The sequence below is a fragment of the Saimiri boliviensis genome, chromosome 12 (genome assembly GCF_048565385.1).
Source record: "Saimiri boliviensis isolate mSaiBol1 chromosome 12, mSaiBol1.pri, whole genome shotgun sequence".
Lineage (NCBI taxonomy): Eukaryota > Metazoa > Chordata > Mammalia > Primates > Cebidae > Saimiri > Saimiri boliviensis.
Window position 1 is genome coordinate 4066611 of NC_133460.1, and position 24279 is coordinate 4090889.

Sequence of the window (24279 nt, forward strand, 5' to 3'; positions counted from 1 at the left end):
TCATATGTATTTCTGTGAAAGAAATATCAAGACAAATAAGATGTTTGGGGGCACACCACGGGATGGTAGTTCCTGCAATTGGCGGCCTTTTGCAGAAGCAAGACACCCATCTGAAAAAGATGAAAGCCACCATTCTGCATTGAGATTAATAACCAAAGCAATGACAGAGAGCTACATAGCAGCTGCCTGAAATGTGGATGCCTCTTTGCAGAACTTTCCCTTTTAAACAACTGGGGATGGGAGGTTAAACTAGTGGTTTTAATTTGTTCTTGAAATTGGTTAAAAAGGACAAAGTGGGCCGGGCAGGTGGCTCATGCCTGTAATCCCAGCACTTTGGGAGGCCAAGGTGGGCAGATCATGAGGTCAGGAGATTAAGACCATCCTGGCTAACATGCTAAAACTGCGTCTCTACTGAAAATCGAACTGAGCACAGTGGCACATGCCTGTAGCCACAGCTGCTCAGGAGGCTGAGGCAGGAGAATCACTTGAACCCAGGAGGCAGAAGTTGCAGTGAGCCAAGATTGTGCTACTGTACTCCAGCCTGGGCAACCGAGCATGACTCTGTCTCAAAAAAAAAAAAAAAAAAAAAAAAAAAGTCAAAACTTGCTAAAGCCTAGCCAGAGATATCAAAGAGGGAAAAACTGCCTTTCCAGACATCATGGGATGGGGAGGAGACAGCAAAACCTTGGCTCAAATAGAGATACTGGACATGTGTTGAGAGGTTCCACAGAACCACTGCCCGCTCAGCCAATTCTTGGAGCCCATGCTGTTTCCCACCTGTGGGGGAAGGTTTAGAGAGCAGTGAAGAGGAACACCCTTGGTACAAAGCTGATCTAGTGGGTGATCTTGGTCAAGCTTCTTTAATGCCTCCAAGCCTAAATTACCTCCTGAGAAAAGAGGGCATAAGTAATCAGACCTGTTCTGTGCTTTCTTCTGAGGATTAAGTTCCTAAGAAGGGTTTAGCAGAATGCCTGACATGTAGTGATGCCTAATAACCATTATTTATGTTTATGGATGTCATCATTTTGGGGCTGGAACCAGGGTAACAACAGTTAGGCGTTGGAGAACTCAGGAGTGGAAGGGAGGAAACACCAAAAAACTCTGTAATGAAGAGAAATGATGTTTTAATGCAATCTTTTAAAACCCAAGTTATTTTTTAAGTCCTTGATCAGTAGACTAGCAAAATTTAAGTAGTACTGGATGAAGCCAGATTGGATCTTAAGGCTCCAAAAGGAAAAATTAATAAAACCTATTCTGTCTTGATACCCTGTTCATCATGGATGTTTTTTCCATTACTTTAGATTGCTTTAAATATGTCATTAAAAAGCTATTTGAGGACTTTGGGCACCCCTTTAATCTTTGTCTGAAGTGAGCACCTCACTTGCTTACGTTCATCCCAGAGCTAGTTATTTTTAAGCACCCCCTCCATAAAATATTAGAAAAAAAAATAGGGAGGAAAGCAAAAAGCTGTCAGTTACTGGCAAGTAAGGGAAAAAGAAGACACAACTCTTGAAACCAAGGTGTCAGTAACACAATGACCTTATGTGTACTTTATCTATTAGAGTACAGCCTACTGACATTTTCTGTATTCTGCAAAAGAGGAAGCCATAAATTAACTTAGGTCCTTACTTTAATTGCAGAAACCCATGGAAGTTCTATCAATTACCTAAAAGTAAAATAGTGCAGGCCTGATTTATGTATGTTTCTGCCACTTAAATCATTGTTTTATTCCACACAATTACTTCCATAAAATCTGTAATCAATATATCAATTAAAACTATGCCCCTACCACTTGCCCTTGAGTTTCACAGACGTGAATAAATGAGGAAATGATTTTGCATTTGATAACATGCAGGTTCCCAAGCATTTGTCCGTGATACCTATTTTTTTTTTTTTCTTTTGTGGAGGGAGGGCTGTCAGGGTGAAAATTTCGGGGAAATGATCATGCATCTTATGTTAACTTGAGGTTTTGTCCTGATGTGGATCTGAGATTCAACTCTGACTTTCATGGAACGGTGGAAAACACACGCATTGGCATTGATAAGCATATAAAACCATAAAGAACTTTATTCTGGAAAATGCTTTCCTAGCCCTTGACAACTAAAACTGACGTCCCTGTATTAAGGGGCTTGCTGTGGACTGAATTAAGCCTCCTCCACCCAAATTCATATGTGGAAGCTGTAGCCCCCAATGTGACAGTATTTGGAGATAAGGCCTTTTGAGAGGTAATTAGGTTTAGATGTGGTCCTGAGGGTGGGACCTTCACAAGATGAATGCCTTTATATGAAGAGACACCAGAGAGGGCTTTTTCCTCTCTCTCTTTCTCCCTTCCAACTCTCTGTCTTGTGAAAACATGGGAGAAGGCAGCCATCTGTAAGTCAAGAAGAAAGTCTTCACCAGAACCCAATCTTGTTGGCACCCTGATCTAGGAATTCCAGCCCCCAGAACCGTAAGAAGCTGAATGTCTGTTGCTTAAGCCTCCCAGTCTATGGTATTTTGTTACAACAGCCCAATCTTACTAATACGGTGCAAAACAAAACTTGATCTTGACAGGCATTTTGTAATCCAGAATGACACCTAAAAATAATTAGAAAAGACGCACACATTTGCCTATGTAATTAAAAATGTATAGTGGAATGTGAGCAACATCCATCATCAAAATAGGAAATAGATTTGCAACTTCTAAGCTCTTCATAGGTTATCCTCCTAATGACCAAGTATCACTCACATGTGAACTGACAATAAAATGAGAAAAAAACTCAAACAAAAGATGTGTACTGAGGATTCAAAAGCATAGTCTAAATGCAAAATGTAACATCATGATCACTAATAGGAGAAAAATACAAACTAGAATAAATTGAGATGTTAGTTTTCACTATAATCGGCAAAAATAAAGAGAGCAAAACGTGTCAGTGCTGGCAGGAATGCTGGGAGGGAAACAACACTGCCATGTTCGTGAATGCTGAGAGTAGAACGGGAAGTAGTGGTCGGTAAGGGTATTGGCAAAGATGTTTACCAGAGCCTTGTAGAGGGATTATACAAAGAAGTAGCTTTGAATGCCTGTGGCTAGAGAATGGTTGAATCGACTGTTGACCCTTTATGCCATTAAACAGTATGAAAGTATCTAAAAGACTTAAAGAGGGAAGGTCACAATGTATTATGTGAAACTAAATATGGAATGTCCATGTAACTAACACCTATGTTCTCCTCTGTGTAAAGTCGAACTAATAACACATTTCAAACATTGCATGTGTGTATGTCCTTTTCTGAATAACCATGGAGAAAGTGTAGAAAGATACTGGGCATCCACATACTTTAAGGGTTTGTGTTACTGGATAAAGTGAAGATATTATTCCTGCATTATTCCGTGTGTGTGTGTGTGTGTGTGTGTGTGTGTTTGCACACTTCACACTGATTGCAATGAGCACCTGTTACTATTGTAATTAAAAATGTATTCATAAAATCATGAAGAAAACAAAAGTAACATTTATGTGCTTCTGGAAACAGCTACTTCATATGTAAATAAGGATCCGTGATAGCTCGCTTTGCTAATCTGAATCAGAAGTGAACTTTTCATTCATTGAACCAATTGTTTACCTCTTGATACTTCAACGAATGAAAATGGAATTCATGTTTTAATTTGGAAGAGATGTGGTATGTTCTTTACCTTCCTGTTTCTGCCTGGTGCCAGTTTTGATGTTGAGCATTCACTGTGTGCGAAACAGTGCTGGCAATAATACAGCTAGTACTTTTCCCCTGGACAAGAGAAGGGGGCTGAACACTGGCCTTCAGAAGGGGATGAACAGCATACATGCCAGCAGCCCTTCCTGCTGCAGTAAACCTTCCTGTTAAGAGGTTGAACTGTTTCCATGGAAAGCCTATTGAAAAATAATGGTCACTTTTTTGCATTTGATACTAGATAATCTTGCCTAATTCTCCAGAGTTTTGTTCTTTCTTTCTTTAAGTTGGATAGAAAGCAGGTCTAGTTTATACTCTGGATGAGAGTAGTTTATTGGGACATGTAGGAGGATGCATAATGACCTGTGACAATTTGAACTAGGGTTTTAAACCCACCTGAAGTTCAGGGGTGAGGGAGAAAAACTCGAGTCATTTGGGGGCCAATGGAAGAGTCTATGGAATTAGATGGTATAGACCCAAAGTTGTGAGTAAAAATCCTTCTCTTAATACTTTTAGGTGTCCTGGGTTACATAATTGGGATGATTCACTTAATGGGGAAAAAATCCTCACCATTATACAAAAATACATCATCAAAAGCAGATAACTTGAGTAGGAATTATTTTCATTACAGACTAATTCAGCAGGGTTCCTTGAAAAAGCATCTCCCCTACTGCATTTAAGGGTGTTATTTACAGATGATTAGCTCTTTGGCTAGGAAGAGGTGCGATTTAAGTCTTAAAAAACAAAATCTAAGGCCATTTAAAGATCTATGGAGGATAAGAAGTGCACCAAAACAAAACTCCGGAGCTATCTTGGAAGTCAGTAGACACATAGGATTCAACATACCAAAGTGTCCTTTACACACACCTTTTTCAGGAGCACAGCTGTTCAACAGAAATAAGGAACACATACATTTTCAAGTTAAAAAATAAGAGTGTCCTACATGATTGCAGAGACGCATGGTAGCCTCAGCTTTGAGGGTAAGGGTAGGATTCCTAGAGAAAAAATTTTCACTTATCAGAGTGTAAAGACACATTGTGTGACTGAGCCCTGTGCAAATGGGACCTGTTGGGAGAACAATCCTGCATGATGAGTATAACTGGTGCGGGGGGTGGTGTGTGTACACAGGCGTTCATGCACAAATGACCCTTTATGTGCTGGCTGAACTGTTGCAGGAAATGGGGAATGGCTTTGTACTAGAATATACATCTAATCTGGAAGAGAAAAATCTAAATGAATGTTGCAGAGCCAGCAAACCACAAACAGCCTAGACCAAAAAGCCGCAAAGGGGAAAGGAAAATGCAGCAATGTATCTTAGGGATGTGCGGATAAACTTAACATTCAACACCAATGCACAGACTACAGACAGAAATAACCGAAAGCCCCTCTGGCTACCCAGCTGGTCTCAGAGTTGGTCACCATTACAAAATACTAATCGAGCTTGACAATCTGAATACCCTTGCTCAAGCGTCAGCATATGAAGATTCTTAATGTAAGAAACTAGGTTTTGTTTTGCTTTTTAATGGGGTAGTAAAATTAGCTATTTTCTTTAAAACTGCTCTATTAAAGAGCATTTCTTTTGTTTAATATTTTTGAAAAAAGTGCTACGAACCTAAGTTCTTGGGAATGGGGGGATAGATTAAAATATAACATGAAACAACAGAGTATGATGGGGCCATTAACATATTTTCATAAAGAGCACATGGCATGATAAGATGATATGTGTAGGTAATATGACTGATAAAATTTAGAAATGAAGGATGTTGGATACACATTGTAAGATTTCCATAGTTAAAAATTTTTACTTTAAAGGACAGTTACACACAGTGCAGTGAGATTGCCACTTTGTATTTTTAATACTAAAATCAACCCTTTACATTGGAGATCAGCACACTCCTTCTGTAAAGAGCCAGACTGTTAAAACATTAAGCTTTGCAGGCCACCTAGGTCTCTGCTGTTTTTGTTGCTTGGTTTTTACATTCCTTTAGAAAATCTAAAAACCATTCTTAGTTCATAAGCCTTGTAAAACAGGCCATGAGCTAGGTTAGGTGACCCTTGCTTGAGATGGTTTCATTTTCTCTGTATGCTTCAGCTATTTTATAATGGAGAATGTGGGAAATATTTTCATGTGTGCTATGTGAGACGTATGCTTTCCCCTAGTCACTTTAGACTAGCTATGCCAGCCTGGCGCAGTGGCTCATGCCTGTAATCGCAGCACTTTGGGAGGCTGAGGTGGGCGGATCACGAGGTCAGGAGTTCGAGACCAGCTTGGTCAAGATGGTGAAACCCCGTCTCTATTAAAAGTACAAAAATTAGCCAGGTGCACTGGTGAGCGCCTGTGATCCCAGCTACTTAGGAGGCTGAGGTAGAATTGCTTAAACCCGGGAAGCGGAGTTGGCAGTGAGCCAAGATCACATCATTGCACTCTAGCCTGGGTGGCAGAGTGAGACTGCATCTCAAAAAAAAAACCAAAACAAAACAAAAACAGAACAGCTGTACCAATTCAAACTAGCACGCTTCTGGAGTTGATAGTTTTGTTCACTAGTGTAAAGAAAACGGATACCTAGATATGTCATACAATATAGAGCCATACTGTGCAATATGGTAACCATTAGCCCTGTGTTGGTTGGTTAATGTAACATAAAATGAGATAAAAATCTGTGCCTCAGTCACATCAGCACTGTGCTGGGTAGCATAAAGATTTTTATCCCAGACACTTCTACAGGACAGCAGTGTTAGAGAACAAAAATAATTAATATTCTAGGACCCAACCCTATGGTACATTTTGGTACAGCAACTCTCCTTGAGAAAATATTTATAGAGAAGAAGGTAAGCCAGGTACATGGAGCAGTGATCAGATTTAGTCAAATAGACTCAGACAGGCAGCTGAAGGATGAATAATTTTCCCAGGTTCAGAAGACCCATCTACCATATACTGGCTCCGCGATCCTGGGCAAATTAATCCACTTCTGAGTGCCCTCTATGTCCTCAGCTGTAAAGCAAACATGGTGATACCTACCTGGTGCAGGTTTTGAGAGGAATACACAAGTCTGGACATGTGAAAATGTGTAGTAGCAATACAATTTCAGGAGATACTTGGATACACATCTACATTGGCCTGAAGGGGGCTGTAGTTGTCACAAATTCAGAAACAACCACGTCTTGCCAGTGTGGTTAGATTTGGGCTTCTTGGGAGGCACAGAAAAATATCTTAGCACTTAATTAACGCCACAACTGCTACTGAAGATTATACTCTGGGTCAGGTGTGGTGGCTCATGCCTGTAATCCCAGCACTTTGGGAGGTTGAGGTAGGTGGATGACCTGAGGTCAGGAGTAGGAGAACAACCTGGCCAACACGGGGAAACCCCATCTCTTCTAAAAACAGCACCAGTGGACGTGGTGGTACACGCCCGTAATCCCCGCTGCTTGGGAGGCTGAGACGTGAGAACTGCTTGAACCTAGAGGACAGAGGTGGCCGTGAGCTGAGATCACACCACTACACTCCGGCCTGGGTAACAGAGTGAGGCTTAGTTTCGAAAACAACTCTAACAGGGAAAAATAACTGACCGTTGGACCTCCTCAAGACCTCAGACCCTCGGGTGTGTCATATTATATTTTGGTTCCCTGTGACCACTGGTCACCTTTGCCCTCACGGTGAGGAGGCTGGTTTTCCTCAGCTTCCCAATTTAGGAAATAAAGATGCTGGGTTTTGGCAGGAAGGTGAGGATTCTCCTGTGTCTCTTATCTCTGGAGCCTGGTATCCCTGTTCTCTTTCTCACCCCTGCCTTTTACAACTAGTCTAAGAAGCAGCCCCCACCCCCACTCCAGGGCCCCCAGACTCATTTTTGAACACCGACCCTAAAGACAGCTCATTCAGCAGTTATGGAACTATCACAGAATTTAGGTGCTTTGTGAAAAATAGATGATAAAGTCTCAGCTGTGGCTGGGAGACTCTTTAAGCAGGGACATACCCTCTGGGAGAACATAGTCGAATCGGTGGCAGCTTTAATTCTTCTACCTGCTCTGGGAATTGGGGTGAGGGTAGGGCATTCTTCACCCCAGAGCATCCACCCCAGGCAAAGACGTTTGGTTCTGCCGTATCAGCGTGGTGATCTACATCCTGTATTTATTTTTTGGTCTCTTCCCTCCAGCACTTGACGGCTATACTGACATATGTTTAAATGCCCCAACTTTTTGAAAGACGACTCTTTATTGCTACTCTCTCTGCACTGCATTAAATGAGGGGGGAACCACCTTTCTCTCTGCTTCTCTTCATTGAAATCACATAGCAAAGGACAGAACAGCCTTGCAAACAAGCAACAAGCTGCAGGCTAGTAGTATGATCAGGAGACAACCATGTACAGGAGTCCTGGTCACCCATCTTCTGCTAGGCGAGGGTGCCTTCTGGGTGGCCTGCATATGCTAGTAAACTATTTTGATAGGAATTTGCAAAGCTATGATAAAAGGCAGGCAATGAGCTAAAGCTTCCCACCCTCCCATGCCCCTCCCTGCCAGCCCCACGCCCACATCCCAACCACTGCACCCAAATCCTGACGGATCTAACAAAGAACGGCCAGGACATCTGGGAAGTGGCAGGGGAGACAGAGACATGCTTATGAAAAATAACTTCACCTCAGAGACACCCACAAGAGAGGGTGGGGCGGAGGGAGGGAGAACTTACATGGTAAGGAAGGTGATTGGACTCAGATTTATGTCACAAAACAAAAAGAGAGCCACGACAGTGGGCTTACTTGCGGAAGTATATACAAGTGAACTGGGGGCACTGTACATGGAAGATCCCTCCTGGTTGGCCTGGCACAACAGGACCGTGCCTACGAAAGAGAGAGAGAGATGGTATCTGGTTTGGGAATTGGCACACTACACCTGAGAGATCACGGCAATGCAACTGAGAAATGAAAACACAGCCACATCCCAGAGCGCAGGACAAGGGCCCCGAACGCAGCCCCCTGCCTTAGCCAAAGGGACTCGGTGGAAGCCCCCCCCCCCCAACCCAGCCCACCAAGCACATGTCACATGTCATGACTTTTCACATGGGGTTGTGTAGCGGGGTCTGGCTGCCCCAGGACCCACGTTCGGATCAGGCATGGAAGCAGTGCGGCATACTGAAAAGGGAACTTTAGGACGATTGGAGGGGACTAGACAGCAAGCCTGACTCTGACACCTCTTCGCTGTGTGATCCTGGCAAGTCACTGTACCTCTCTGTGCCTCAGCATTTCCACCTGGAAAACAGGGGTAAATATACCTACCTCCAGGAAGGGCTGTGCATCGTATGACTGGAGATGTACCCAAGTTAGGGGTTGGCCGTGTAATAATTAATAGTAAGCATACCTGTTGGTAGGCTTAGAGAAAACTTGACCTGCCCTCAAACATCAGTCTTTCTGATTCGGTTCTTCAGAGGAAGAACAGAAGGTAGAGAAGAAATAAATGCCAATATTTTGCCATGCCTGGGACCCACCCTGGACCCACACTGGACAGTGGGTAAGAGGATCTTCGGCTCCTGCATTCCGACTTTCTTCCCTGAAGCTCTCTGCCTTCCAGCCAGAGAGGCTGCCGAACTCATCAAACCTTGGCTGCATTGCAGCAATGACTTGCTGCCTCCTGACTTAAAGCAGAGGGCACTGGGTTTATCCTTGCACGATGGAATTTTACAGCGGCAAATAACAGTGGAATCCTGAGATACCTCCTCAATCTAGGACAGGTTTTGAACAACCACCCACTCCAGGGATGACCGGGGTCAGGAATTGTCAGCCTATCAAGTCTACTTTCCTGCTACTGTAAAACTCAAACTCCAAGGCTTTGAAAAGAATTAGAATTTTGAGGAGTGGTAAGGCCATTAGTGGTGACGGAAATACCTCCCTGTGGTTTCTGGTCACTTCCATGGCTGGGTAAGGTCAACCACTCCCATTTGATTGGAACTTCCCTGTCAAGACCACCATGGAAAAGCAGTCTCCCACGATAAGAAGCCAACTGTCCAAGTGCACCCCCAGAACAGAGAACTTTTCTATATCTTTGGAGACTTGCTCAATGGAATGGTTCTATGATCTTTCTGTATCTTCCCTGTGATAAACAAAAATGGAGTGAAAACTATCAAAGTGTGGGGGGTCCTGCCACACAGAGGGACAGGAAACCAGTTACAATTCGAAAGGTGTTTTCTCCCGACCTGCATCCAACCATCCATCAGGGACCTAGTCAGAACTGATGGATCACATGGGGAGGTCTGAAAAGCCTTCCCCAAATTCTACTTCTACCCTCTTTTGTTTGTGCCTCTCTAGATTTTGTACCCTCACTTCCAGGTAACGCAAAGATTTTTAAAATTCCTAATCCATCTCACTCTTTCCCCTATTATCAGTCTGACGACTCCATTTACTCTTTTCCAAGGAGAAGCAGCCCAGGGACAATTCTGCCTGAAGGAATGTCCTGTGGTCCTTTTTGATCTCGTTTCCCATGCTTACAGCTGCAGAAGAACCATCCTCCACACCCCCCCAAAATAGCCCTTGACACAAGGGTGAAATTAACCTTCTCTTTGTGGTAAATTTATCAAGAGTCTGGAGGGATGTCAGTCGTGATCCACCTATGCTAAACTTGTAATTCTTTCTTCTCCTGTAAAAACAGTTTATCACCCAGGGATGGCAGCTCATGTCTGTCATCCCAGCACTTTGGGAGGTCGAGGCGGGTGGATCACCTGAGATCAGGGGTGTTCAAAACCAGCCTGGCCAACATGATGAAATCCTGTCTCTACTAAAAATACAAAAAATAGCTGGCCGTGGTGGCAGGCACCTGTAATTCCAGCTACTTGGGAGGCTGAAGCAGGAGAATCACTTGAACCCAGGTGGCAGAGGTTGCAGTGAGCCAAGATGGTGCCGTTGTACTCCATCCTGGGTGACGAGCAAAATTTGATCTCAAAAAACAAAATTATTACAATATATTGGATGAGTTTCTTTACATGATCTTACCTCTCCTCGGGTATTTCCAGTTTTAGCAGGTCACTGGGGATTAATATCAAACAAAACTCCAAAGAATGGAGGTCGGGGTATAAGACCCAACAAGAAGAAATGCAAACTACCCACCAGGAAAGACATTTAGCCCCCTCTACAATCAGTGCTCTTTATCAGTGAGTCCTCCTCTGTGACTCTGCAGTGGTTATCCCTGTGTTTGTGCTCACTGCTAGAAATCTTAGAAAGACAGGAATGTTTCTCTAGAATATACAGAGAATTACAGATCAGAATCATCTAGGATAGGATCGTAGCAGGTTGATTTAGGTAAAGTTCCTCAACCTTCTCTCCTGTGCACACCTGGTTTAAAAAAAAAAAAACAAAACACTTTTACAGTCGGATCCGAAGTTTCTTGGGGTGCCTAAATTTCAAAAGAAAAATCTTTAACTGTAACTGAAATATACACAGAAGGACATTTCAGTATTCTCTGGTTAAAACCCTTGGGTCAATTTTCAATATCCACGATGCAATTTATATAATTCCATGGGGACACAGTACAGATTTTTGCCTGGAAAGCTAACCTCTGGCAGGGCATAATGAAGCATTCCTCATTTTTCTTTTTTTTTTTTTTTTTTTTTTTTTTTTGAGACGGAGTTTCGCCCTTGTTACCCAGGCTGGAGTGCAATGGCGCGATCTCGGCTCACCGCAACCTCCGCCTCCTGGGCTCAGGCAATTCTCCTGCCTCAGCCTCCTGAGTAGCTGGGATTACAGGCACGTGCCACCATGCCCAGCTAATTTTTTGCACTTTTAGTAGAGACGGGGTTTCACCATGTTGACCAGGATGGTCTCGATCTCTCGACCTCGTGATCCACCCGCCTCGGCCTCCCAAAGTGCTGGGATTACAGGCTTGAGCCACCGCGCCCGGCCCTCATTTTTCTTATGCTGTGGATTCTGAGAACCTGGACTGAAACAGACTGAAATAACTTCTTTGGATACTTTCTTAGTAGTAAAAAAAAAAAAAAAAAAAAAAATCTTTATGCAGTGATTTTGACCTTTGTAAAACAAAATCTGTGCCTTCACAGAACTTGGTTTTTGTTTAATCTAAAAACATCCTCCAATTTAATTTGCAAAGTACTTACTGTATGTTCCCTTAGTGCTTTGTGACCTTTCCTTAAAAGGAGGCTTTGATTTTGACAAAACGAACGCAGCAGAGAACACTGAAACCTCCATGCATTTTTTGGGGGGCGGGGGCAGGGAAGGGTAAGTGTATTTGTTTTTTGTTTTTTGTTTTTGTTTTTGTTTTTTTTTAAATAAGCCAAATAGGCAATAGGATACAAGCAGCAGTATGAAGAGTGCTTACAAGGGCATTCAAAGCACTTCCCAGTATAGCCTCAACATAGCTCTTCAGAGTCTCCTGAGCTGGATCCTCTATCTGTCTCTAGACTCCAGCATAAACTTTCTACTCCCAAATGCCATGAACTGTCATCTGAATGATATAGTGACATCTTGTACTTCTCAGACTTCTGTGCTTTTACTTAACAAACTCCTTATAATTTAAGTATGGCAACTAGGGTCAATTTATGCCACAAGCTGCCCATTCTTGAGCCAGAATGGAATTACCAGTTTCAATACTATCCTTTCCTGTTGGCCTAGAGCCCTCACAGTCATTGTCAACACAGCCAGTAGGCAGTGATTTCCATTTGCTCAGAGTTGGTAAAGGGGATGAACCCTCCATGCCATTCCTGCTCTTAGTGTTAAGATAAACCATTTGAATTTTCTTTTTCTTTTCTTTTTTTTTTTTTTTTTTTTGCCAAATAGAATTGAGTGTTTCCAAGTTCGTGTGGTTCAACTTAAAAAAAAAAAGGGGGGGTTTCCCCTGCTCTCCTCCTACACAGTTTAAAAGTGACCTCCTCTCTCCCTGGTCCTCAGGGGTGAATTACTTACTGCCTATTCTATGCTCTTATCTTCTGTTTTTTTAAAGCTTCCTAATAGATCCTTCATGGTGCTGTGTTACAATTTTCTATTTACATATTGATCATCTGAACTACCAAATCCACCTGGGGTAGAGCCAAAGCATAGTCATCTTTTTATCCCCAGCGCCTAGCAAAATACCTGTCTTCAGAAGGATTAATGTATATGATTGGATCATAATACGTTTTCTAAAAAGAACTCTCCACTTCTTTTTTCTTGGCTAAAAAATAGTGTTCTTTTCCTTTTTTTTACAACCACTATTTCTTCTGCCTGTGGTTCATGGCAGGAAATTTGCTCGCCCAAGATTCGAATAGATAAACAAGCGATGTCTAACTTCTGTAGATTGAAATAGCTTTCATGTAATTGAAGTGTTATCCCGTCTTTCTTGATTCTTTTAGAGTCGGCTCATCCAGTCTAACAGGAAACCTGGGCAGCCTGGTGAACCACTTCCTGAACTGTCGATGACTGTATCAGCACCTGGCAGACACTAGCTCCATGGGACAGACCTCAACCTCAGAATAATGCCAGCCCGTTCCAAAGCCTGTCGCACTCGTCCGCTCCGAGTGCTGGCATCCCCAAGTCCTGGCAACATGTCCCCCAGCCAGTCTCAGCAGGATTTGGAATCCTCCAGTGAGGAAAAGGGGTAAGCCAGGGTCAAGGTCTCAGCGGGGGCATCGAAACCCTTTCTGCTCAGCCAGCATCTTCCTGCAGTGAGTAGTGGATCACTCTTGGCCCCTGAAGGAGCAGGGACAAGCCTAGAAGGGATGTTTCCCATGAGAGACAGGGAGGAGGAAGTGTTGAAATGTGCTTACTCTGCTGCCAAGCCCTAAGTGAGGAAAACTGGACTCAAACCGAAACAGCAGTGCAGTTTCAGACCCCCATGCCTTTGTCTTTTCCCAGTAAATCTTTTCCTTGCTGTAGATAGCTCCTTTCTGAACTGAGCTCTAGCGTCATCTAGAAATCCTATAAATCCTATCTATGTGCCTTTGTATGGTAGAGTATGGTAGAGTTCAGCTTCCTTTCTTTGCTTTTTTTTTTTTTTTTTTTTTTTTTGAGACAGAGTTTCACTCTTGTTACCCAGGCTGGAGTGCAATGGCGCCATCTCGGCTCACCGCAACCTCCGCCTCCCGGGTTCAGGCAATTCTCCTGCCCCAGCCTCCTGAGTAGCTGGGATTACAGGCACGCGCCACCGTGCCCAGCTAATTTTTTGTCTTTTTAGTAGAGACGGGGTTTCACCATGTTGACCAGGATGGTCTCGATCTCTTAACCTCATGATTCACCCGCCTCGGCCTCCCAAAGTGCTGGGATTACCTTTCTTTGCTTTTTAAAAGTGTGTTGTTGTAATCTAATGAGTGTCTGCCCCATTGATGCTACTAATTCCAAGAGATCAGGAATCATGTATGTATCTTCCTATCCTCATACATCCAGGAACCTAGATGGAGGTAGGAAGCAAATGAAGAGCGAATCCAAAGGTTTCTGATAGGCAGCCATGCTAAGCTTTCAAGAAATAAAATTAGAGGATGGGATGGAGAAAAGAAAGGGCCTTTTGCAATGTCTGCCTCTTCCCTTTTAGTATCAAATGGCTGCAGCTCCAAGCCGGCACATGGTGAAAAACTAGACCCTTTGCTACATAATTTCTGAATTTAAAAAATGTTAGAGGAGCATCCCAATTGCCTGGCAAGTGGGAATGGCCAATTAGCTTCATTAGCTTGAAGATGAAGATGGGTTAGAAAGTCTGGAGGATGTGCTTGAAGACACTAAGAGCGCAAAGCCTAGACTTGATGAAATAGCCAGGATGGAAGGAGTATTCTGGAGTACCTGTACAGGAAGTATCTGTATATGTCATGTGCTGTCTGTATACCTCTAATATACAAGTTACTAAGAAATTATTTTAGGCAGATAATAAGGATACAGGTTCTCTGTGGAAAGTTTCCTGTAATAAGAAACCACCCCCAAACCATCTCTTTTCTAACAGAAAAGGAGGCTCGAAGGGCTGGGTGAGCGAGCTTTGATATGCAAATGAGGGCCATTAGAAAGTGGGTTCGCTCAATACGGCATTCCCGCTGTCTTCTCTTTGTCACCACCTGTGCCAAGTGTCATGGCCACCTCCAGATAACACCATGTGTTCAGAACATCATGGAGACCTGCATTTGCATATTAAAGGACTAAGGTGGGAGGGCCACATTTTTTTCAGGGTCTATAAATGACACATCTGGCCAAACCAATCCCGCGGGCCATATGAAAATCAGTCACTATCTCCTCCAGCCTCCCCTATAATCTACCACTTTTCCAGCACACACAAGGTTTCTTTTTGTTCCAAGCCCCAATCCCTTGTCTCTGTACAGGGGAGCTATTCTCTTCTTTCTTCCTCCTTTCTTGTCTATTACACTTTTTGCTCCTTAAAACCACTCCACGTGTGTCTGCGTTCTTAATCCTATTGGTGCAAGACCAAGAACCTTGGTGTTCCTCTAGTCATCAGAGCTGTATCACCTCCACAAACCGCTACTGTGTATTGGTGCACAGTCACACACAAATAGAGTTCTCCTCTGAGGTCTGGATTTCCTGATGTCACTCAGCCTAGGAAAGGAGCTTATTGTGGAAAGAGGGTTAAGAGGAGAACCCTGGAGCCCTGCAGGGCAATGGCTGAAGGGGTACAAGAACTTATTAGTTCCTCCGTCCCTAGTGCTCAGGCAGGAAATAACGGTGTAGTGAGTATTATTCATTTAGCAGGTACTTGTTGGCACCTACTAGTCTACTGTGTGCCAGGCACTGTGCTGGGCTTTGGGGTAGATCTCCATGTGCTTTTCCAGAGTATGATATGTTATCGCTTTTAGTGCTCACAGGCTCAGTAATATATACACAAAAATAACAAAAGAATGATTCTATCAACCCAAACCTTAGCCTACATAGTCACATTGTTCACTGAGATAAATACAATTATTTTAGAACAATTTTTATTAGATACAACACATGGCTTTGGCCAAAATTATCTATTTCTATTATATAATGCTATCATAACTGAAAGTTTAGTAGTAATAGGAATCAATGCAAGAAATGTTTTGATTCTACACAAAGAAAAAGGTTTATTCAGTCTTTGCCAGAGAATATCTGTGTTGCATTTGTCCTTTCATAGTAAGAGGAGTCAGATGGTATGAGTCCGTCTTCACTGGCATTAAAAAAGAGGCACAGAACAACTAAGTCTTTAACCAAAAACCTTACCAATCAGAGGTGAATTTTAGATGGAAATCAAGCTATTTGGGTTCCAAAATTGTCGCTCATGTCATCAGTGAGTCCTTCCTACAGTCCATGGATACAGAATCATTTTTAAAGGCTTTTCTAAAAAGAGATGAAATGTAGGAAAATGCTCATGAGTGAAAGAACAAGCTCATGAACTGATAAGGAATGAACACTTGGCTGAAACAGAAACCTACAGTTTTTTTTGTTTTTTTTTTTTATCAGAGCAGTACTTTCAGAAGTGGAGTGGCAGTAACGCGGGGTTCTCAGCGCCCCGCTGGTTCCCCAAGACTTTTCAGCACAGATTGCTGGGCCCTGCTCAGAGTTGCTGATTCTGCACTGAAGCCTGAGGCTGTGCAATTCTAGCAAGTTCCGATGTCTTCAGAAGAGTCCGTTCCCTAAGTCTCAAGGCTATGAGTTTTTGTCTTAATTCAACCAGAAGTCCTCAACGTTATGAGAGTTGAAGGATCATTTTGAGAGAATGTTAAATGACGAACCTTTCAGGTTCTACCCCTAAAAAGTCTGAATCAGTTACTCAGAAATCTGCATTTCTAATCGGCAACTAGGAGATCCTCAGATGCACTTTGAAATCCGGGCCTAAGGTCATCTCTGCATATGTAGAAAAAAAGCAGTTCTGTGGACAAAAATGGAGAATTTGCTTATGTTCAGTCTTTACCATTTTGTTCATTGACAGATTTTGTCTTTGCTTGGACAGAATTCTGAAAAAGAGTAACTCACTTCTGGCCCTAGGTACTCTGTTGAACCCTCCCTCAGGAGGCGGGCAGGTGGTAAAGATGGTACAACATCTTTGTAAAAAAATGGGTAAAAAACCACACATTGCATAATCCTGGGCAGGTTGCGCTTGGTTTTCTATCCAGGAGACATAGGCATTCCTGTTACACTGTTACACACTGAATTATGTCCCTTGAAAATTCATACATTGAAGTCCTAACTCTTGAGTACTTCAGAATGTGACTTTATTTGCAGAGCGGTCTTTAAAGGTGTAATTCAGTTAAAATGAGGTCATATGGGTGGGCCTTAATCTGACACATATCCTTAAAAGAAGAGATGATGAGAGGCCACACAGGGAAACCTATGTGAAGACAGAGAAAAGATGGCCATCTGCAAGCCAAGGGGAGAGGCCTCAGAAAAAAAGCTGATCCAGCTTGATCTCAGACTTCCAGCATCCAGAATTGTGAGAAAATAAATTTCTGTTGTTTAAGCCAGGGGTTCCCAAGCCATGGGTCACAGACCTCACTGGCCACACGGCTGCAGGTGAGCAAGCGAAGCTTCATGGGTGTTTACAACTGTCCCTCATGGTTCCAGTTACTGCCTGAGCTCCACCTCCTGTCAGATGAGTGGTGGCATTAGATTTTCATAAAACTGTGAATGCTATAGTGAGCTGCACATGTAAGGGATCTGGGTTGTGGGTTCCTTATGAGAATCTCATGCCTGATCTGTCCCTGTCTCCCATCACCCTGAGATGGGACAGTCAAGTTGGAAGCAAACAAGCCCAAGGCTCCCACTGATTCTACATTATGGCAAATTATATAATTAATTAATTATCTATTACAGTGTAATAGCAATAGAAATTAAGTGCACAAGAAATGTGCCTGAATGATCCTGAAACCATCCCTCTCTACCTGGTCTGTGGAAAAACTGCCTCCCACAAAATCCAACCGTGATGCCAAAATGGGTGGAGACTGCTAGTTCAGCCACCCAGTCTGTGACACTTTGTTATGGTGGCACTAGCCAACTAGTATACCTACCTGCCTTACAATGAGGATACCCTACAAAGTGACCCACAAGCCTCAAACTTCTGTTGGACTTAGAAGCCAAAGAGGTTGCCATGGGGGCCCTACCAATGGAGGCAACTGCTTTCAATGGACAGATTTATCCAAAATTTACCCAGAGTCCCAGTGGACTGTGGATACTTTCGCAGTCACTCATTTTTGAACATCAGACTAGCATTGAGCTAACCCATGTAAGAATATTTTCACAGTTAATCCCTAATGCTTTTATACCAGCCAGAAAGATGAGCTTCTCTGAAGGGTTATGGTAGAGTTTTAAGTACAGTGATATTTCCATTTGGGCACAGATGTTGCAGAAAAATGTTGCTCTGTGTGCTTAATTCTTATAAATCAAATCATGTTTTAATTGTACCAAGGGATTTCCATATTTATAGGAGCCCTGAAGCAAGTCTGTCTATAGTGTAAATAATCCCTCACTCCAATTTATTTTTCTAAGCTTTGGTTTTCATAATATTCAAAAAGAAACCATTTCTTATTTGTTTCTTCTTTTTGCTTTTTATTTTGACATCACTTGAGACTTTTTGGAAAAGTCACAGGAACAATACGAAGAGGAACAATTTTGCTCCTTGATTATTTATTGTTTGAAAATTTTAATGACTTACTCAAACTGTTACTCTCCTGCAGCCAAAATTTAGGCTAACAGTGGCATTGACAGAAAATATTTGACTAACTCAGTATGATAAACATAATACCAGTTTCCAAAGTGTTTTACGGAATACCTGAGAACCACTGGGCATTCTCCTCAACTTTAACTTGGCTCATCACCTACTCTTAACAACCCTATAGGACAGACACTATTTTTGCATCCATTGAATAGATGAGGATATCGAAGCCTAGAGAACACTTTGCTCTTGCCCAAGGTCACACAGATCTTGTGGAGCTGAATGCAAATCACACCAACCAGACTCCTGGACCTGTGATTCTAACAATCTTCTAATTCAAGTGTTGGCAAACAACAGACTTTGGGCCAAATCTATCCCCCACCTGCCGATGCCCCACCTATTTTTACATGATCTGTGAGCTCGGAATGCTTTTGACAAAAATCACATAACATTTGACCAGTGAACACTGTTTGAAACACACGTTTCCGTACATAAGTAAATTTTCATTGGAAGACAGCTACATCCTTTCATTTTTGTGTATGGCTGCCTCTTTGCTAAAATGACAGGGTTGTGTAATTGCACAGAGACCTTATGGCCTGCAGAGGCAACAGTGTTGACTGGCCCTTTACAAAGTTTACTGATCAGTGTTCTAAGATCCCTTCACAGCTTGGAACAAGACTAACAGTCACCGTCTCTTAGTGTACCATTAGCTCTTCCCCAGGGAGATGGCACTAAGTATTTAGGAGGGTATCATTTGATCAGTACTTGCCAAAATTTTTATTTGTTTTGAACAAAAATGAAATGTTTTTTAAGGACAGGCTTTAAAAAATACTTGCTCAAAATTTCTTTCCAATTCATTGTTTTTCAAAACAATAAAACAATTAGGCCAGGAATGGTGACTCTTGCTTGTAATCCCAGCACTTTGGGAGGCCAAGGCAGGTGGATCACTTGAGGCCAGGAGTTCAAGACCAGCCTGGTGAACATGGTCAAACCGTGTCCTAACAAAAAATACAATAATTAGCAAGGAGTGGTGGTATACTCCTGTAACCCCAGCTACTTGGGTGGCTGAGGCACGAGAATTGCTTGAACCCCGGAGCCAGAGGTTGCAATGAGCTGAGATCGTACAAGTGCACTCCAGCCTGGGTGACAGAGACCCTCTTTCAAAAAGACAAAAAAAAATTTTTTTCAAAAAGTCGTTCCATAGAGTATTTAGCCAGAACAAAAACAATGGAAATAAGTTTTATCTTGCAAGGCGTTTGTCCTTCCAAGTTACGGGTGTCAATATATAGATAAGAGGTCTACTAGGGCCTTGCTACCAAACTCTAGTGTGCTCTGAATCACCAAGGGACTCTTCTAAATGCAGATTCTTATCTAGGAGGTCTGGGGTGGGGCCTGAGACTCTACATTTTTAATAGGCTTCCAGGGGATACAGATGTGCTGACAACAGGAAAATGCTATGGATGACGTAGAAACCTCACATACAGCTAGTACTAACTGTCCTCATGAAGGGGGCACTGGGTTTCAGTTACTGTACGAGATGCACTGTACCTTTTTTTTTTCTTATCAAACTCAAGAGGAAATGAAAGCTCAGGGAAGGGGAAAAAAAAAAAAAACAGAATAAAACTGAACTATAAGTCGGTTTGGTCTGACTTGAAAGCTCACTCTCTCTCAGAGCTGTACCTGTTTATCAGTGGGGATACTTGGTCCTGAGTTGATAAAAACACAACCTTCAGCCTGACAATGATCAATATATCCACTAGCCCCACTTCAATGAAGCAATATCTAAGAATTCTGAAGCTGCTGTCTGGCTGGAAACACCTAACTCTTCCAGGCTAAAGATGTTAGCTAGAACCTCCTGATCATGTTTCAGAATCTGCCATAGGGCTTTAAATCCAACCAAGGAAGGCTTTGGGCAGAATATATCTTCTACAGATAAGAAAAATCCTACTTGCAAGATTGAAATAAGACACAGAGAAGGAAAAGCAGAGAGGAGAAATAGTGAACGTTTGAAATTTGTATAGTCTTGTTGAAAAAGCGTAGGCTTCGAAACTTTTAACTTTGTTTTGTGTCCTGATCTTGCTAACTGGAAGTGAGCTGATTCTGATGAATCGGACTTTTCTGAGCTTCAGTGTTTACATCTGTCAAACGGGGACAAAAAGTGTGCTTTATTGGGTATTACTTTGAGGATCAGAACTGCTGCATGAAAATGTTTGGCAAAAAGTAATAAGTGAATAATCATGGAAATAGCTATAATTATTGGTTATCTAAGACAACGATGGTTGTACGATTTAGTGTGATTTTGTTTTCAGAAAGGAATGGCAAATTTATAGCTGCTGAGCTATTTTGTTTGGCCACTGAACATAATGCTAAACATAATAGAGTTAATGTAATGGCAAATACTTAAGTATTGAAAATGAATTGCAAACACTTAAATTTGGGAGGTTTAACCTGATAAGGCAGGTCAAGCTTGTAGTGGGAAGTCAGGGACAGACCATGGGTGTCTGGGGTCGGATTCCTGTTCGGCACTGTGGGCAATGGTGAGAAGCCACGATTTGTCATAGAGACATAACTCCTCCAATTTAGCACATTTCACTTACTTATCTCACAGCCAGTTCCTAAAATCGTTTTAGTTTGCAATCTCTTATGAGGAAAAAAGAAATTAGCCACTGTCTTTCAACTTAGCAGTGACGTTTACAAGTCTCTGCAAAGAATCTAGAAGGCCTTCTTGTCCTCTCTTCTCATCTCGGGAATAAGAGCCTCTTCAATGCTGTCAGAGCCTCAACAGCTGTCCAGAGACGCTTCTCTTGTCATTTCTTTTGTATTTCATGTACTATTACAGAATTCTTTTAGGAGAGACTCTAGTTGTGGAATGGAGGAAGAGATTGTTCATCTTGAATTGCCTTCGTAAGCCTTCCCAGATTAGGTTTAAAATTTTGACCTCACTCTTTTGGTGAAAGTAGAAAATACACATCACCTTTAAATCTCTCAAAGGAAAAAAAAAAAAAAAAAAACAAGCAAAAAAGAAAAGAAAAATAAAACTAAAATCAAATCAAAACAAAACAAAACAAAAATCTCTCAAAGAGTGATTGGACAAACTTGTTTAAATATGCCTGCCACAACATATACACACACATACTCTTACACACTCCCCCTTCCCCTGCTATGGCTAAAACCAAACATATTTCAGCTAGTGAAAATCATTTTCAAAAATGTAAGAGAACTAATACAGGGGATTTCAATCTTTACAATACCACATGCACATCAAACAAACACTAGAAACATACAAATAGGTTTTTTCTTTTTTTTCCCTCCTGAGGAAATATCAGTGATACTAGGGTGTTTGTGTTTTTAAACGATACTGGGTTTAATACAATAAGTGTGCATCAATTAACCTTTGCGTCAGATTTAAATGTATAACCCATTAACTAACTTAATCTCTCAACAAAATAACAGCCGTTGGCATCGTTCTTTGAATAATCCTTGTTTAGTTTCCATAATGGTATACAGTTTAATGAAAAACTCATTAGAATGTAGCATACGGCATAATTAATTCTGGCTGATTCTTTTGGTGTAAATAGCTAATGCAGATGCGGAGTTCCATTTTCCACTGGCTTTATTAATTTTTCATAAACCAATATTTCGACTGTAATGGGTTATAACAGTTTCATGGAAGTTCCAGAAATGCATTAACTGTCATTGATGTAGTTACTCAAAGTAGGATTTTGCCATTTGTTAGCGGGTTCTTCAAAACTACATTTTCAAAAGACAGGACAGCTCTGTTTTATACTTAGAGAAAGAATACCTCCTTGTAATTAACACAAAAGGGTATTAAACACTATTTGGTCAGTTTATTTCTATTTACACATCAACTTAATTGGTTGGGGGAGTAACAGTGAACAATAAATTTTGAAAAGAACAATAGAAGTAGGAAACAAAAGTCTTTTGAACTAGAGTTTATAATCTAATGATAATAAGTTAAAACATTAAAAAATCATGTCGCCTTAGGCTTGAAATCTTGAGTAATTTACTTTCTTAGAAGATTTAGACAAAACTGGGAAACAAGTTTCACCCAGTAGCCATTGTCTGGGCACTAGATTAGTAATTAAGAATCCGATCTCCAGCGTTGCTGAGTAATTGATAGAATCTGCTTCTATTTCTTCCAGTACCACAGTGCTTAATGCACATATTAGTAATAAGAAGAGTATTAATTATAAAAATGTTACTCATTGTAAGTATTGATACAAGTGCTAACTCACCAACAAGTGTTTTTGCTCCTTTATTTTATTATAATTGTTATTTTTAACATGGCTTTCCATGGCTGCCTGCCACTGAAACGATACACTCCAGAATTCAGATTTCGTTATGTAAAATCTTGAGGTCTTTTGCAACCTTTCTCTAGAAGGTACTCTCTGATGTTAATAGATCAATATTTCTTAGCCTTTGGAAAAAAAAGTTAGCTTGGCTCAGAAATTCCAATCAGTAGGTATCAGGTGAAGATCAACCATCTGCATTTTCTTTTTAAGGTTTCTCAACGGATTCTAAAGATAAAAGTTGAGAAATGCCTTGGGACTCTACCAGCCACATCCATATTCACTCCTGCAATGATCTTGACCCACTTTCTTGCCAGGCAAACTCTTATTTACCCTTTAAGACTCAATTTAAACCACCCCTTTGACTCCTAACACAGAGTGTGTTGTTACTTCTCTGGCTCCAGCAGGTATCGTTGTATACTGTACGCTCATGGATAGTTTATTTGTTTTGCATTCTTCTTCTACCTTGTTGACTTGTAGAAGGAAGGCTTGGGTTTGTTTTGCTACCTCGGCACCTAGCACGATGTCTAGTGCCTAATACTATAAATCTGCACCAAAAGATGAATTCATGGAAGCAAGTGGTCTGTCTCTTTGGCTCTTCCCTGCTGAACATCAAATAAATGAGTACCATCGAGCTAAGGTCATGGGTTCATACAGTATATAACTGCTAAAATTATGCATTTTAAAAACCCAAAAACTCTCTGGGGCTTAAACTGGAGGCATTATTACCTCTGAGCTCTTTAAGCCAGGCTCCGCAAAGTAGGGACAGTGTTTCTGTGCAGTCTATAAACTAATAATGGCTTTCACATTTTTACATGTTTGAAAAATACAATTTTGTGACACACGAAAATGATACCAAATCTTAACTTCCATGTCCTTAGTTTTACTGGAACACGGTCATGCCGATTCACTGACGTATTGACTGTGGCTACTTTTGCATAGCAGTGGTAGAACTGAGCAGCTGTAACGGGGATCATAGAGGTGACAAAGTTAAAAACACTGTCTGTCCCTGTACTGAGAGGAAGTTTGCAGACCCCTGCTCTAAGCTAACAAGCTGCACACATTCATTTCTTTTTCATAACTACATTTGGCTCGTTTTTTTTTTTTTACCTAGAGTCAAGCTACCCAGTTTCTTATGCTAACATCATCATTCTGGCTACCACCATCACTGTGGCTGTTGCTATACATTCCAAGTTTACAATTTTGAGGTTTTTAACTTTTGGGCAGGGAAGGGTGGACTCTAGCCGGCCTGGGCTACCTCAAACCCTGCACATTTCCAAACTCAGCTTGTCCTTATGATTGGCCTTTGGACCGCTCCTGGGAGATGAAATATCAGTCCTTAGAATATTCTCTGCCTAGTAAGATTATTTTTGGGCCAGGTATGGTGGCTCATACCTGTAATTGCAGCACTTTGGAAGGCCGAGGTGGGAGGATTGCTTAAGGTGCAGGAGTTCGAGACCAGCCTGGCCAACGCGATGAAACCCCATCTCTACTAAAAATGTAAAAATTAGCTGGGTATGGTGGCGGGCACCTGTACTCCCAGCTACTTGGGAAACAGAGGTTGCAGTGAGACAAGATTACACCCCTGCACTTCAGCCTAGGTGACAGAGTGAGGCTCCATCTTCAAAACAAAAATTGCTTTTGTATGCCTGAGGCCACGGACCACACCATATGGGTTTGATCCAATTGTTTTTTTTTTTTTTTTTGAGACGGAGTTTCG

At 41.8% G+C, this 24279-nt stretch overlaps 1 protein-coding gene across 1 annotated transcript in view; it reads right to left on the reverse strand.

Moving 5' to 3' along the window:
• RBFOX1 (RNA binding fox-1 homolog 1) overlaps nucleotides 1-24279 on the reverse strand; it is a 2539409-nt gene that overhangs the window by 66935 nt on the left and 2448195 nt on the right. Inside the window, 1 exon segment of the mRNA XM_074383161.1 lies at nucleotides 8430-8510. Coding sequence (XP_074239262.1) covers nucleotides 8430-8510 — 81 coding nt within the window.